Source organism: Alligator sinensis, unplaced genomic scaffold, assembly GCF_000455745.1.
Source record: "Alligator sinensis unplaced genomic scaffold, ASM45574v1 scaffold559_2, whole genome shotgun sequence".
In the NCBI taxonomy this organism is placed as follows: Eukaryota; Metazoa; Chordata; order Crocodylia; family Alligatoridae; genus Alligator; species Alligator sinensis.
In genome coordinates, this window is record NW_005842046.1 from 1,566,025 (window position 1) to 1,581,621 (window position 15,597).

The 15,597-nt window shown below is 42.6% G+C and overlaps 1 protein-coding gene across 4 annotated transcripts in view; it reads right to left on the reverse strand.

Annotated features, from left to right (window-relative positions):
• Positions 1 to 3,836: 3,836 nt before the first annotated feature.
• Positions 3,837 to 15,597, reverse strand: part of ZDHHC6 (zinc finger DHHC-type containing 6) — a 14,493-nt gene continuing 2,732 nt past the window's right edge. Inside the window, exons 3-10 of one of the 4 annotated variants that reach the window (XM_006022817.3) lie at positions 14,225 to 14,384; positions 13,133 to 13,294; positions 12,218 to 12,271; positions 9,800 to 9,967; positions 7,469 to 7,510; positions 5,759 to 5,813; positions 5,535 to 5,578; positions 3,837 to 4,440 (exon numbers count right to left, since the gene is read on the reverse strand). In XM_006022817.3, coding sequence (XP_006022879.1) covers positions 4,183 to 4,440; positions 5,535 to 5,578; positions 5,759 to 5,813; positions 7,469 to 7,510; positions 9,800 to 9,967; positions 12,218 to 12,271; positions 13,133 to 13,294; positions 14,225 to 14,384 — 943 coding nt within the window. In that variant the 3' untranslated portion in view covers positions 3,837 to 4,182. Of the gene's footprint in view, positions 4,441 to 5,534; positions 5,579 to 5,667; positions 5,814 to 7,468; positions 7,511 to 9,799; positions 9,968 to 12,199; positions 12,272 to 13,132; positions 13,295 to 14,224; positions 14,385 to 15,597 lie in introns of all 4 variants that reach the window. The other 3 variants (XM_025203129.1, XM_006022818.3, XM_025203130.1) reach the window with 3 other exon arrangements.

Genomic DNA, 15,597 nt, shown 5'->3' on the forward strand with positions numbered 1-15,597 from the left:
AGGTACAATGACCCCAGCAGCCACTACCACAGGGGACAAACCAGAGAAGGAAGGGTTAACTTCTGAGTTTTTCATCCCACTTGTTCACTACCAGCATTAATCACCCAGGGAAGATGATGCATGTGGGTTTTTGTCTCTGACCCACTCTGACAGAAATGTGAAAGGTTCACTTTAGAAATTGTGCAGACTACTTGCTTCTGTGGGAGAAAAGGGAGCTGGGTAGAAACCCTGTAGCTTTCTACTGGGGGGCTGAGGATCCAGCCCACTAGTGGAGACAACATATCTGTTGTGAGATATGTTCACTAGAAACTGTGATCATCCTGATTTTGTGTCGGAGATGGGGTCCCTTGGCACAGGGGAATCTGTTTTCCTGGCCTGATTAAGACCTATGAGTAGCTTTGAGATCATTTGCTCTCAAGAGGGTCCATAAATGTTGATTTACGTAAGAAACAGGTCTTCTTTCTCCCCTCATTGTTGGGGGGTGGGGAGGGGGAGTTTTGCAATGACCAAGTGGGATCTGAAAAGTCCCAGAGTGGAAGAACTGTGGAGGAAAGGAAAGAGACAAGTCTACCACTTCAAGAAACAAACAAAAACTGAAGTTTAAACTGAAGTGTTTGATTAGACTGCCAACTTATTCCACTTACAGGCATAGGTTGGATGGTTGGGGTTTGATGTGGAGTCTCCAGAATCCATATTGGCCTGCCTCTGATTTCCATGGGTGTAAACCCAATAGTGACAAACTGTCCATCAGGAAGTGTCTGCCCTGTACCACAAGCAGATTATTTTAATTAGTGCACTAAAGCAAAGAAAAATTACCGAGTTTGTCGACAGCTTTCTATGAAGAAATGTTTAAAAAAACCCCATTTTGATCTTTCCAGTTCTGATTCTTAGCACCAGAGGCATGTTTATATTACTCCCAAAATCCTAAATAAAATGAACTCATTCAGCTCTTAGCTTTAAATATTAACTGCAGGAATATTGCTGGGATTTAAAGGATGGTATACTACCACTAGGTTGCTCTCACCTAAACAAAACCTTATTTTTTAATATATATAAATATGGGAAAGGAGGGAGGGAAAGACAGCAAACTTTGCAAAACACTTTTTTGTGTAGTACGAAGTCAGATTCTTGTCATCCAACAGAGCTTTAAGAATTAACCTAATTAGAAGTCCTAAACCCATCCTACATTTGACTTGGTAGCAGGCCCATCTTTAGAACTACTCCATGACATGCTTGCAGTTGTAATTTAATTTTCCTGTAAACTGAATAGATCCAAACTTTTCTCAAGACACAGAAAAGTCAGTCCGTCTTGCATCGTCTTCATAAAACAAGGCATGTTTTATACTTCCAGGAAAACTCTCTGATTTAGCATGGGTGAAGTTCAGGGGACACAAGCTAAACATGTCATGGATTTGCTAAAAATTTGTGCTCCCTGCTCTGCTTTCATTTCAGTGAATCTCATAGGTATAAAGAATTTCAGGTGGGGAGTCAAGTAAATATAAAAAACAAACAGTTCAAGTTGGTAATGCATCTGGAAATACTCACAATGAAAAGTATGAACTTTGTATTCAGCACGAGGCCGATACAAAAATCTATGGCTACTTTTTTTCATGATAGTGCAGAATTGAGTATTTTTGCCACAGAGCTTGCCCTTTTAAATCGGCTTGGTGCTTTGGTATGGTAGCCCTGGCAGAACCTGCATTTTACTAACAGGCGAATTTAGGCTAGGAAGAGACATTGCATTTGTCCCTGAACAGATATAACCCAGGACTGCCCTATACACACAGCCCCCTCTTAAATCAGTTTTAGTGACCAGCTGAATGGACTGTCACTTTTCTGTCATTGATTCAACAATGCAATCCCAGGATAACTGTTCAGACACAATTTATGACATCCTGGTGTAGTTAAACTGTCAGTACTACTTATCCTGTGAAGCTTTTTAGGATCTATACCAGGACAATAGAGATGGACATCTGAACAACTGCACTTTGTCTGCGGATCACATGGTTTATCCCAGGACAAACGTGGCATCTTTGAGTGGCATGTGCCTATTGTATTGTCCACCAAAGTCTGCTTCTAAAGACGGAGACGGCTAACAAAAATGAGCTGTTTAGAAAACATAGTAGCTGAGTCACAGAAGTGAGCGCAAGCTCCCCCCTCACCTGACACAAGCAGAAGACTGACCCAGGCTGCTCAGACTTCATTGCTGGAAGCAAGGCCCAGTAAGCCTTGCCTCTGTATGTTGGGGTGTTCTTCTGTAGACATCAAGTAGCTGAAGTCAACAGCATTTAGTCACTGTTAGAAACAGGAGAGGGGTAGGTCATTGCAGAAGAACACACTATAATACATGGGTGTGTACCTCAGAAATTTGCTGCAGTAGAAGGTTGGCCTAGTTCTGTTTCCAAAATTACCTTGGATCGTTTCCTGTCTGATAACTTATCTGGAATGGTTCACATAGAAAGAGATGGTTCAGAATAGCCCAAATACCTACCAACCAAGGGATAATGCCAGAAAAATTAAACTTTCTGTCTCTGTTACCACCCCACAACAGCCTACAGAATTAGCTTGACCAAAAGGAACCTTGGGAATACATCCAGCATTTAAAATATTCTTTTGGGGGATAAATGGGGAACCAGACTATACCCACCTACATGTTTGTGTCTAAGCAGTTTAACCTGTCTAATCTATGTGATCACCCAATTTTACAACTCTTGGGTGTTTATACACATGCTCCGGGAGGTTGGGGGGTACTTTAATTAGAGTGGATCTGGAGGGTGACGTGTATGTGTCTCTGCACTGAAAAATGGCAGTGGGGGTGCTTTAGCTAAAGCTCATCAAATGACCTTTAAAGCCCTCCTGCTGCCATTTTTCAGCATGGAAATGCTGATACATCCGACGCTGGAGTCCACTGGAGCATGGTAATTACCATGCTCCGGCAGACTATTAATAGTCTGCTCTGACACATTGTGCGTCAGTGTGTCAGAGCAGCCTCAATGTATGTGTATAGGTGCCCCTCTTTTCAACTAATGTAGAAATAGTTTTTAGAAAAGATGTTTGTTACTCATTAGTCACTGGTTTCCAAAATCTTTAAGCCTTGCAGGGTAACAAGCAGTTGACATACAGAGGCCTACACGCAGCCTAATGTTAAAGAATCATAAATTCTACCCTTGGATCATAGCTTCATAGGAAAGTAGGGCTGGAAGGGTCCTCCTGAAGTCAGCTAGTCCAGCTCCCTGCTCAAGCCAGAATCATCCCTGCCTAAAACATCAGAGCCAGTATATGCCTAATCAGGGAAAATTTCCAGGGATGGAAATTCCAGTTCTCTAGGTAGCGTAGTCTCAATCCTTTTACTCTCCAACCTCAATTCTTTCTGCAACAGTTTGAAGCCATTGCACATAGTCCTATCCCCCTAAAGCCACAGAGAAAAGACCAATCTCCATTTTATCTGTAATTCATGTACTGGAAGACTTCGTCAAATCCCTCCCCTCAGTCTTTTTTCCAGACACAATAACCCTAGTTCTTTCAGCCTTTCCTCACGCATCTCAAATTGTTTTTATAGGTAATAGCAAAGACCCCAAGCCACAAGGAAGGGTGCTATGACCACAAATAATGCAGCTAGCCCTGTGACTTTTCACCATTAATTATTTGGAATTTTTTCCTTTATCCAAACATAAAGGGGACCAATTATCGTTAAGAGCTAAAATTGTGTCTTCTGTTAAGCCTCTGGCTCTTAAAACCTTACCACCATTAAGTTGCCTTTTTCATCCCCACATCTTTCTGCACCTGTACATTGATCACTATAGCAGTTTGAACACTGGAAAATACATAAGCAGACATACAGAATACACATTGGTGTTTATTTGTGATTGGCAAGTCACATTATTAAAAGTTGCAGGTACCAAATCCTATACTTGCATTTGAAATTTATTTTCAGGGGCCCATTTAAGACACAAAGCAAAATAAGCTACAAAAGAAAAGCAGCACGCATCATATGCAGATGTGATTGTGGAAAAATTAAAACAACATCCCCTCTCCCATCAGGGTATAATTAAAAAAATATTCTTAATTTAAACAATAAAATAAAATGGAAATCAAATCCGCCCTAGGGTGAAAAACTTGAAGGCATCATCCATGGAATGATTTTATCAGTTATAAAATGTGTTAAAAAAAAACAAATATAGATCATGGCACTGTAGCACTTTTACATTGGGAGGAAATTAAAACCCTCTTGTAACATACCAATTGCATATATCTAAAGTAATATACACAAGGTTTCAAGTAACGGACTGTGTTCTGAAAGGAAAATTTCCATTTATTAATAAAAATAGTGAAAGGGCTATCTATTTTTCTTTTCTCCATCGACTGGTTGATCCAGTTCAGAATCATACTGACACTTTTCCACGCAATTCCTTGGGAACCATCCTCTGACTCTTGTTTCACCTAGAGGCAAGACAAATTACATTAACTGTCGAACAGAGCAACTGCTAGTTTTTCCTACACTGAATCTACATACAGAAGGAATAATATGATCTTTGCCACTGAGAATTTCACATTTGCTCATTCAGATGAGTAGTTTATGATTGGTGTTTGGAAAAGTGCCGCAAAGTTAACTGCCAAAGCATTTCTAGCCCTAAGAGCTCTCAGACTTCCCAGGAAAGGTATTTAAGCAAGCACGTAGGAGTGCACACACGACAACCCCCGCCCCCTCAGAGACTCTGTGCGTCTTCCTCATTCCACCCAGACTGGAGTTTGGAATAACATGATCAGAATGAGGAATCCTAAAGTGCTTTTCTACTGTGTAAAGCATTAAACTCCCAATTGTTTGAAGTCAAACATAAAAACTTGGAATTGTGTCCAGATGGGGGTTAGAAAAGTAAGAAGAACCAGAATTACATTACTGTAAAATCTAACGTAGCTTGTTAAGATTAAATTTTCTGAACTGGCCTGAACACTTCAGTACTTTTTTGTTCTGAATTATTTGTAAAACTTGGACTTGGAGTAAGTCATACATCAGGAATACTAACAAGTTTTAGATCTCATACTGGTCTATTCTGCACACTATAATTTTTTTTAATAACTGTTTGTTTATTAAGTTATAACAGGTTTCCATCCTATAAGTAGCAAAAACAAAATGACAAATCAGTACGAGAGTAGGCACCACTATTATCATGAAATCTTTCTACTTAGCAAAGTGTTGCCCAATGCTCTTTACACCATCCAAGATGTTTTCTTTTTCCTGATTGACTAAATTGCTCTTTGATCAAACTGGTCACGCCTATCAATTATTATTAATAAAAAGGAACTGGATGGATGTACTGGGTCATTTTTTGTAAGTGATCTTCAGAATATAAAATGGCATATCATCAAACAATAAATATTTCCCACATTTCAGGTACAGGACATTTTTTTTAACCTACAGTTTTCAAGGACAAAGACTGTCCCACCTATATTACGCTGGTCTCATATGCCATATTTTTACACAATTATAGAACATATTTGAAAATGGAAAGCAACTACAAGTAACTGCTTTGTACCATCAGTAGTTGAGTCAAGAATTCTTTCACCATACATCCAGTGTCTGAAAAAGAAAATAAAAATAATGCCATTAGACACAGGGGCTAATCTCACAAATGTCTTAATCAGATTTAATTATGCAAAGCCACTAACTTTAAGCCTCTTGTGGCTAAAATCAGATCCCCTTTACTCAGTGCAATTCTAGGTTCCTCAGTGCAGGGTGTTGTGAAGAATGTTTTAACACCTTTAGTCATGGGACAGCAGGCACCACTGTAGTCTTCTACTGCTTGGTACCGCACCTGTAAATTTAAACAGATAGTATAGTATTGAGAGCACTTGTGTGTGTTTGCCGTCTGTATCAGTTTTCCCATCATTTGCCATAACCACACCAGTTAGGAATGTAGCACTGAAGAGACTTCCCAGCTCATCAAGTCTAATCTCCGGCTGTCACAAGTACCAGGACATATAAACCCTTTCATTAAACTTACCAAGCAGTTAACAACATACTGAGAAATCTAATGTACTGTGATGAAAACTGCTGTCAAAAAGACACCTAAGCCTGGGTTAACTGTTTGAGAAGGAAGAGTAGAATCATCCATATTTTCTACTGTCCTGGAGACATATGCATGACCTTGGCATGTGGCATGCTTTTGCTTGCTATTAAAGTTCTTACTATCTAGAAACCAACGAATGAGTACAAACTAAGTTAGATACATTTTAACTAGAACAGGGGTTCCCAGCCTTTTTATAGTGAGGACCAGCAAACAATCTAATTTACATATTTAAATCTAATTTTTACCAGGTGGGGTAGGGCGGGGCGGGGTTGCAAAGATCATATTGGTTTGGGGTACCGGGGTACCCTGAAGGGGAGGGGGCTAAACAAGCAGCAGCCCAGAGGGACCCAGATGGGGCTGCCTGGGAAGAAGGGACTCTGCTGCCTTGCCTAGGAACAAGCAGCAGAGCTACCTCCCTGTCCTCCATCCTGGCCATTTCCCTGCCCGCATCCCCCCACTCCAAGTCGCGAGTGGGGCTGGGGGGTGCTGGGCTGGGCAGGACAGGCCCCAGTACCTGGTGCACAGACAGCGCCTCGCCAGGTGTGGCCATGGCAGCAGGACAGGACAGAGCTGGTTGCCTCCCTCCCAGGGCTGCCCTGCCGCCCAGCTTTAACCCTGCATGCATGTTACTGCTGGCGGCAGAAGCCACAGCCCGGCAGCCAACATGATGGTTGGGAACCCCTGAATTAAAGTGTTTTGTTTTTGGGAAAAACTGAGGTCTCTGTTTTCACAAGTTTAAGTTGGGTAGCATAAGTTACAAAGAAAAATAAGAATTGCAAAGAAACATGTAAGGTTTCAAAAAGACATTGCCTTTGTGGCACCATAAAAAAAAGTATATGGCACAGACAGACATCCAAACAGACATCCATACCCCTTGTCATGCCACAAATGCCCAAAGTTGTGGCCAGGATAACAGATGGTAAAAATCTGTACTGCTTGTGTGTGGTGGATGTTGGTTTGCTTTATGGCAAAAGAATGCAGATAGCCTAGAGCTGTCTCCAGCTGCTCTGGCTGCATCTCCCAGGGCTTCAGGGACCTGATTTTGTGTACCTTGAGAAGGACTGGACCCCTGGAGCACAGGACTGGACCCCTGGAGCGCAGGAAGTGCCTGTCTGGGTCTTCCTGCTTGCAGAGGCATGCCCCAGGCATCTCCAAGTAGGGGTTCCCAGGTGTGCATAGTGCACGGCCACCTGCCAACCCCATTCAAGTTGCCCTGCAGGATCAGGTCCCTGAAGCCCGTAGAGTGGCAGGGGCCTGACCATACAGGACAACAGGTGACATCTGTGTCACCCAATGAAGCAGATCAGCTGTGCCAGAACACAGCCTGGCCCAGCTGATCCCACTCCGAGGATGACGTCTGTTTATGGCCTCAGATTGCAAGCACCACACAAAATACTTACGCTTCTTAGTCGCTTGTCTGATTTTTGTTTGAGCTGCTCAACCTGTAAAACATTATAAAGAGAAGTATAAGGTGGCATGTAATTAACAATGAGTTACCAATTTTGAGTATATTTTTTGTTGTTGCTGGTATATTACTATTCTGTATCTAAGGGCCTGCTTTTGCTCCCATCCAAATTGACAGCTCAACTTCACAGGTGCAAGGTTAAACCACAAGACACCGAAGTGAACTCTGCTGTTGGTGGCACTACTGAAATTGGCAGTCAAACCTCAACAATAATGCACTGATCAATAGATTATAGGCAATACACCCAAGAATGAAGAGTAAGGTACTTAAAGCCATTTATTCTACAAAACAGTTATACAATATCTGGCTTAAGGACACCTACTTGCTGAACGATCAAGAAGACTAGGCTCTGGATTTAGTCTCACCTATAAGAGGTCACTTCATTCTACATGGGTTCCTACGCCCTACTTAGCACTACAAGATTTGAGCACCTCCTGTTCCCCTGTATGGATTACCAAATGGATCCCTGGGCTTCCATTCTTGCTTCATTCAGCGCTCTTTGCCTCAATCACATAAACTGTGCTAGAGGGACACATAATTTGGAACTGTAATCACTACTTGCTTTACCCACTCGTGTTCTTAATACATTCTGAGTATAGAGTCTACAGCAGGGGTGGGCAAAATGGGAGATCTGGTCGGCAGCTGGACTCCATTTCCTACCAGCCCCTGCCTGCATGGCTGGGGCTGGTTTTCATGGAGACCCCAGCAGCAGCTGCACTGTGAGAGTGTGGGGCTGGGGTTTTCATGGAGACCACAGCCCCAGCAGCGCTGGCAGGATGTGCGGCAAGGTGGGGAGCTGCTCTGGGGTCAGGCTGGGATTTTGCAGCAGTGGCCGTGTGGGTCCAGAGCCAGGGTGGACCTGTGATCTGCAGCCTGCGTGCTCTGGGCAGGCACATGAAGTCAGCAGATCATGGCTCTGCCCTGGCCCCCTGCAGCAGTGACAGCGTGGTCCGGAGCTGGGGCAGAGCCACGAGCCACTGCCTGCACATCCCTGCCTGGAGCATACAGCCTGCAGACCAGAGCTCTGCCCTGGCTCATGTGGTCACTGCCACAAGATCCTAGCCAGGCTCTGGAGCAGCTCCCTGCCCTGCCAGTGCTGTTGGGGCCAGTCTCCACAGAAACCCTGGCCCCACATTATCACAGCAGGGCTGCTGCTGGGGTCTCCATTGAAACTGGCCCCAGGCACGTGGACAGGGGCTGCTGGGAAATGGAGTACACTGCCTGCCGGATACAGCCCACGGGCCAGACTTTGCTGTAGACCAGGCATAAGGAAACTGAAACTAGCTTGGGTACTAGACGCAGTCAGGCTGGGTAGCATGCAGCTCTGCATGAACCAATTGTCCTGCTCCTGCACTTATTACACAGCGAACACTCCATGACAGTTCTACCAAAAAGAGTAATTTATACATGAAAGGAGAACCTATCAACACAAGAAGGGACCATGTTATTGGTAAATATTGCCTTATATAAATGAGACTTTTAAAATTACATGATAAGAGGATATAAGGAAGGAAGACATGCTTCCTTCATCAAATTACAAAGCAAATACTTGTTAACTTGAGGTGAAGGTAAGTATGCTGAAGGGCAACATAACGACTGGTAAAGCATTCTGCACCCAAAATTAAGGTTTTTTTTGTTGTTTTTTTTACAGCATATTTAAAATTTGATAAAAAGGTACATAAGGAAAAGCACAATATCTTAAAAATCCTATACATGAAGTAGTTTGTAAGAAAAGGTATTTTAAAAGTTCCAATACATTTTTTAGATTAGACTCCTTATTACCCTATTCATTTAATCTCTGTACAAAACAGGCCAACTGACCACTGAACAAATATGGATGGATTTCAAGAACAATTTGTACATTTACATTAAATAGGTAAACTTCACTAAGCCAACTAAAACTAATGCCCTAACTATGCTGGGAAAAAAACTGGGGTGAGAAAGAGAAACACACAAGCCTCTCATTCAGTTTCTCTGCAGAATCAATTTAAATGAAAAACTGAAATAGGACTTGTCCACACAAAACAGCAACAGTTAGATCAAACGCGAAGAAATAGACATTCCTATAGCCCTCTATACAAAAAAGCATTCTAAAACTATTAGTAACAGGGGAAGGTTTTGAAAGAGTTTTACTTCCAATGTATCTGTTCTATTGAATGCTCTTATTTTGCTTGTGGTTATTTAAAAACCCAGTGAATGACTGCAAAACAAAATAACCTTTTGTGCAAGTGGTGGAAATACTTAGGCATCAAAGCAGAACACTTACAGTCAAACTGTACTGGTGACAGCCTTCTTTTACAGGCCATTCCAGGCCATTTCCCTCGGGAATCCCAGACCATGTAAACACTTGCTTGATGTTTTTCCATTTACTTCCCATGTCATAAGGAAAAATGAAGATTTCACCCGTATGGTAATACTGGATTCTGTCTTTGGCCTGTGCAGAATAAATACACACTTGACATAAAAATCAATTCACGGTGGGATTTAACAGCAAACAGTTGGACAGTGAAGGGTTGAGCTGGAGTACCAAAGCCCACATAACCAAGCACACACGCTTGAGTAGAAATATACTGCTACAGCATTCTTAGTTTAGAAAACATTACTGAACTGGATGTGGTAGATGCTGCAGCTAACACAGCTTTACTCAGCTGCTTCTTACAGTGTCAGCTAGGTAGACCAGAGATTATGCCATGCCACGTTCTAAATTCCTGTGGTTTAAAAAAAGCTGATGCCTAACTATTTCTCAAAGCTTGCCACAAGGCGTTCAGTTACCTGAAGTCCTCAGACCTTCCAAGAATATCACAGCCTTAACGAAACATAAACATAGTTTAATATCTACAATAACGTCATTTATCACATACATTTCAATTTTGTTGCCTAGTGTAACAAACTTTTACTTCTTTAAGCAATACTGACATCTAGCGGTGCACTCGCAGAAGAGTAAAATCTTACATATAGCAACTTGTTTAAATACAAGGATTTCTTTAGTATCCATTATGTTCAATTTTCAAGAGGGAAATTGAATTAGTAATCTAAAATTGCACCAGGAAGTCTTTCATTAGCTTAGTATTTTCATATTACTAGAGAATTCTATTCTTGGTGTCTAATTTTCTATATTCATTAAGGTAGTGCTTCAAGACCCATTTTAGGAATAAGATTTAATTGTGCTAGACTGTAAACGCAGAGGGCTTCATGATACTAGATACTGCACAGATTCATAGCCCTTGTCCTAGTAGTCCAATCTAAGACAAGACTTATAAAAGTAATTTTAATAAAGAACAGGACAGAAGACAAAGATAACAGTCCAAAGTTCATGCAGCTCAGGCATGTCTACAAATTGGAGTCTCTGAACACCTTGCACTGAATAATATAAATATTGGGCATTACTTGCTGCCTCTTATCCTTGGTGCTGTTGGCTGACTCTTTAGTTATGTGAAACAGAAGAAGCCTGTCTCTAAGAGGGATTTAAAGAAGATAATGGCCAGATGGGTTAAGTTTAGGGAGGGCTTTTCTTTCTCAAGCAGTTACAGAAAAAAGGGAAAAGACCAGGAGCAGGAATCCTGGTTTTCCCAGATAAAAAACTGCAAATTCTCTGATAAAACCCCCAGAATCCGTGATCAAAATGAAAGGCCCCTCACTGGCAGGCGCGACAGCCTACAGGGCACAGTGGGGCCGCACGAAGATCTCCTTGCTGCTGTGAGCTCTGCTGCGCAGGCAGTGGATGCCTTGCCAGGGCAGTGCGGAGCTCACAGCAGCAAGGAGCTTTCCTGCACAGCCACGCTCTGCCTTGCAGTGGCTGGGATGTGGACACCCTAAGGGAGGGCAGCAGGGCAGTGAGCTCAAGCCCACAGCCCTGCGCACAGATCGGGCGGGAGGAGAGGCAACAGGCACAGGTCCCCTCTGCCCTCCTGGGAATGAGCACAGCCGCAGGGACCAGCCCCACCCCTCTTCCCCTGGACGAGCCACCCAGGGTTAGCAGCTGGCAGCAGCCCTAACCCTGACAACTCTCTCCCTCCCACATTAAAAATCCCTGCCCCCACTCCCACCTTATGTACACGAGCTGCTCTCCAGGATGCCTGGTGGCCATGTACGTACAAAGGCAGACATAGGCAACCCCTGCCTGACCACCCTCCTCCTACTCCCCCAGCCCCTTGCAGGCTGGAACTCTGCCAGCCTGCAGGGAGCTCTTTGCAAAACTGCAAAATCCACGGGTTTCTCCAGTAAAATGAGAAATCTGTGTTTTCCTCTGGCAAAGGGGAAAATCCGTGGGTTTCTCTGTTTTTCTGTGGAAAACGGAAAACCCAGATCCCTGGAGATGAGGAATATACAAGATCAAAATGGGTAGTTACCAGAACATTACTGTTTTTTGCCAAAAAAGATATGCTTGGATAAACAGATAACTGAGAAAGGTCAACATTAGATAGAAAGCTACATCTTATGGACAGGTAGCAAAGTTGTCAAAAGGAAAATATTGACTCTTTAGGTTCATCTCCTCTGCTCCAAATAAAGAAGGTAAGATTTTCTTACAGGGTTTGCTTCTATTAAAATACATTCCAGAGTCCTACAGGGGACAATTATAGGCCAACTGAAATGACACCTGAGGTTTAAAATCAGAGGGGCACAGAAACAGATATATCCAGAGAGCAAGTATTATAAAAGAACATACCATAGAATCAATGCCTACCTTCTCCTCAATCCAGGATTCGATTGAAGTTTTATTCCTCAGAATGACTTTCATCTTTAAAAATAGAAGAAGTTGAGAAAATTAGCATTATCCATAAACAGAAAGTACATTGACTTCAACTTAGCATAATTCAACTTAGCATAATTATTCCAATGCTACATGAAAACATAAAAGTTACAAGTATCTTTACATAAAATATGTAACATATTAGCAGGTCAAAACTCAGCATGCTAATATTCTAATTTCATTCCTTTTATAAAATGTCCATTTTAGGTTTGAACTATAACACATGATAGGAGTTTGTGCACTTCTGTCATTACCTCCTTCTTAAGATCTCTGACCAGTTGATCAAAGAAACCCCCTTCCTCCCACTTCATTAGTCACCAGAACAACCATTATTATTATTTTAAAGATGGATACATGGAGACACAGAGAGATTAAGTGATCTCTGTTTCTTGAAAGAGAACCCAGGAGTCCTAACTCATATATCTGCTAACTGCATTCCCTACATTTTTCAACAAGAGAAAGAGTAAAAATAACAGAGAAATAAGAATGCAAGACAAAAATCTGAGAAGAGTTACAGGAAAACAGAATTTCTGAGCAACTGCTTCCATCTTAATCCTGAATACTGATCTTCCTCTTCCATCATTTTAGACCAGGGGTGGGCAAAATGCGACCTGTCAGACAGATGCGGCCCTCCAGGCCATTCTATCTGGCTCACAGGGCCCCTAAAAAATTTAGAAAATTAATATTTATCTGCCCCTGGCTGCCTGTTATGTGGCCTTCAATGGCTTGCCAAAACTCAGTAAGCGGCCCTCCACCTGAAATAATTGCCTGCCCCTGCTTTAGACCATTAGGGACCCAAGTACTTCTCACAGTATTTAGTTATGTATTACAAAATGCAGTCAAACTCACCTGGATAATAAACAACATACCAACTGCTATAGTTGTTCCTAATGCCAGTCCCAAGGCAAAGAGAGATGCAGCAAATGCTGACAATCCAAAGGGAATAATTGGAAGAGGGTCTCTTTTGGCTGCACTCATATCAATCCTTACAGAACTCCACCCAAAAGATATCTATCAGTAGAAAAATATAATTATAAATTGCTGAATATTCCAGTTGCTGGAATAAGACAACTTGAAGTGGCTGGCTTTATAGATAAATTCCAGCCTCTAAGGTTATATCATAGTAGGTACAGTGATTACAAGAAGACATGCTTGTAGAAAGCTCTTTGCCATGAGTAGGTCTGTGCTCAGGCACCACATTCACTTTTCTCTGCAGTCTGCAGCAAGCTAAATTCTGCAGCTAAACCTTTAGATTCCATGAACACTAGCAGAACTCCTTCACTGTCTTTAGATAAACATTATGCTGGCCACAAAATGTCTGGGTTTTTTTATGCCACAGGAGCTCATCTGAAGGTTTTGAAGAAAACTGTCCACAAGCTGGAGGATGCCGTTCTCACCTGTCAGTATGACTGCTTTAGGCTGCCTACAAACTCAGGAAATATCACTTCCTCGGTTACACTGAATATATAATTTTCAAGCTTTTCTTTGCAACCATGAAGGCTGGAAATAATTTTGTTTTTGTTTAGAATTTAGAGCACAATTCTGGGAAAAGGCATGGATACCAAAGCAAATTCTGCCCAAGTTTGATTTTGATTTTTAAATAAAACTGTTTTATTTAAGTTACTTTGAGTCCTAGACTACTCTTGGGATAATCAAGGTAGACTGTTTTGAGCACAGGAATAAATTCCTGACTTCTGGTAACAGGCAGAAGGAAGTCAGTGGTATCTGCCTGACATACCATACTAAAATAACAAATCAAAAGACTACGCGTCCCTGTGCAGCACTACTCAGAATCTGTTGCTAGTCCCTAAATAGTGTAAGAAAACTCTAGCTACTGTGGCAGCTGCCAGAAAGTTTCAGAGGCATCACATCTTCCTGTCCAGATATAAATTAGCCTGCTTGTTTAGACAATGTTTTGAACACTGAATTAGATTATCTTACCCTGTTATAAAGTTGAGTGTACATGGTCATAACAAAAATGAAAGATGCATGGATGCATCCAAGTGGGGCTAAAAGGAGAAACAGAGTGAAGTATGCGTGGTTCTGATATCCACAACAGTTATTGATCCAAGGACAATGGTGATCCATCTTCATAACACACCTAAAAGTGACAACGAAATATATTGGCGAGCGTTAAACATCTCTAACAGTATGTCCTGAACTCTGTACTAGCAGACTACAAATAAAAGCTTACTTGGGTATCCACAAAGCTTAACTAGACTTCTACAAACTTAACTCCATTGTTGGGATATGAATGCATCACTCCCTGCCAAGCCTGGAAGTGCCACAAAGAAGTGATCCCCACCCATTTTCTCCCACACTGGTATATCATGCCCTGGAAAGGAGGCAGTTTAGCTGTCAGAATAGTGACGAGTACATACCAATAGGCACATTTAGAGAGGCAGCTCGCAGGCAGTGCTGGGGCTTGTGTTCAGAAGCTCCACATTTAAAAAAAGCAACCCAAAAAACCCATAAGTCCTGCCTTTGTTATTCCTAAAGCATCTAGGATCATGAAAATTAAATAAGGAGACAATTTATGTTATCATCCTGCTCTTGGTTTTACTTTGTTCTTAGCAATAAGATAATCTCCATCTTTTTTCCCAGCCTTATTGCTCCACTTTACATGTGGCAGCTACGATGTTTGAAAATGTGAAAATATAACAAAAGAAAAGTACAAAGCAAAAATAAACTAATTTTAATGCAATGGGTGAAGCTATTTGGCTAGATCCACTAATTCTGAATCATTCCCTCCATGGTTATATAGTAGAGGTGCACCAATAGATTGGTCCAATATTGGATGGGCACCGATAAAAAGAACATTGACTATATCAGAAATCGGCCTAATGTGGCCAATAAAATGCCTGTGCACAGCATGCAGGAGGTGAGGAACACAGCCCAGGGTATCAGGCCTTGGAGAGCTGCATGCAGCTGGTAAGTCTGGTGTGGTAGAGGTGGAGAGGGAAGGGAAGGGGCATGGGGACAGATCAATGCCCCCGACAGTGAGGGAGGAGTGGGGCTGGGGTAGGCGCTGCGGCACAGGATGGAGCTATGGCTTGTCTGGGGGGTGCAGGGAGTGGGAGGCAGCAGCTCCTGCTGCTGTGAGCTGCCGGTCCGGGAGTGGCTCATTTGGTTGTCTGGCGGTTCCCACTGGTGCTCCTGCCGCTCATCTGGGAGGGCACGGAGGGTGGGGGTCTGGATCTGTGCCGGCTGGGCCACAGCTGCGGCTGGGGGCAGTGCAGCACAGCCCAACCCCAACCCACAGCTGCAGCCCACCCGGCCCACCCTCCCCCGCACAGATCCGGGGGCACCCCCTT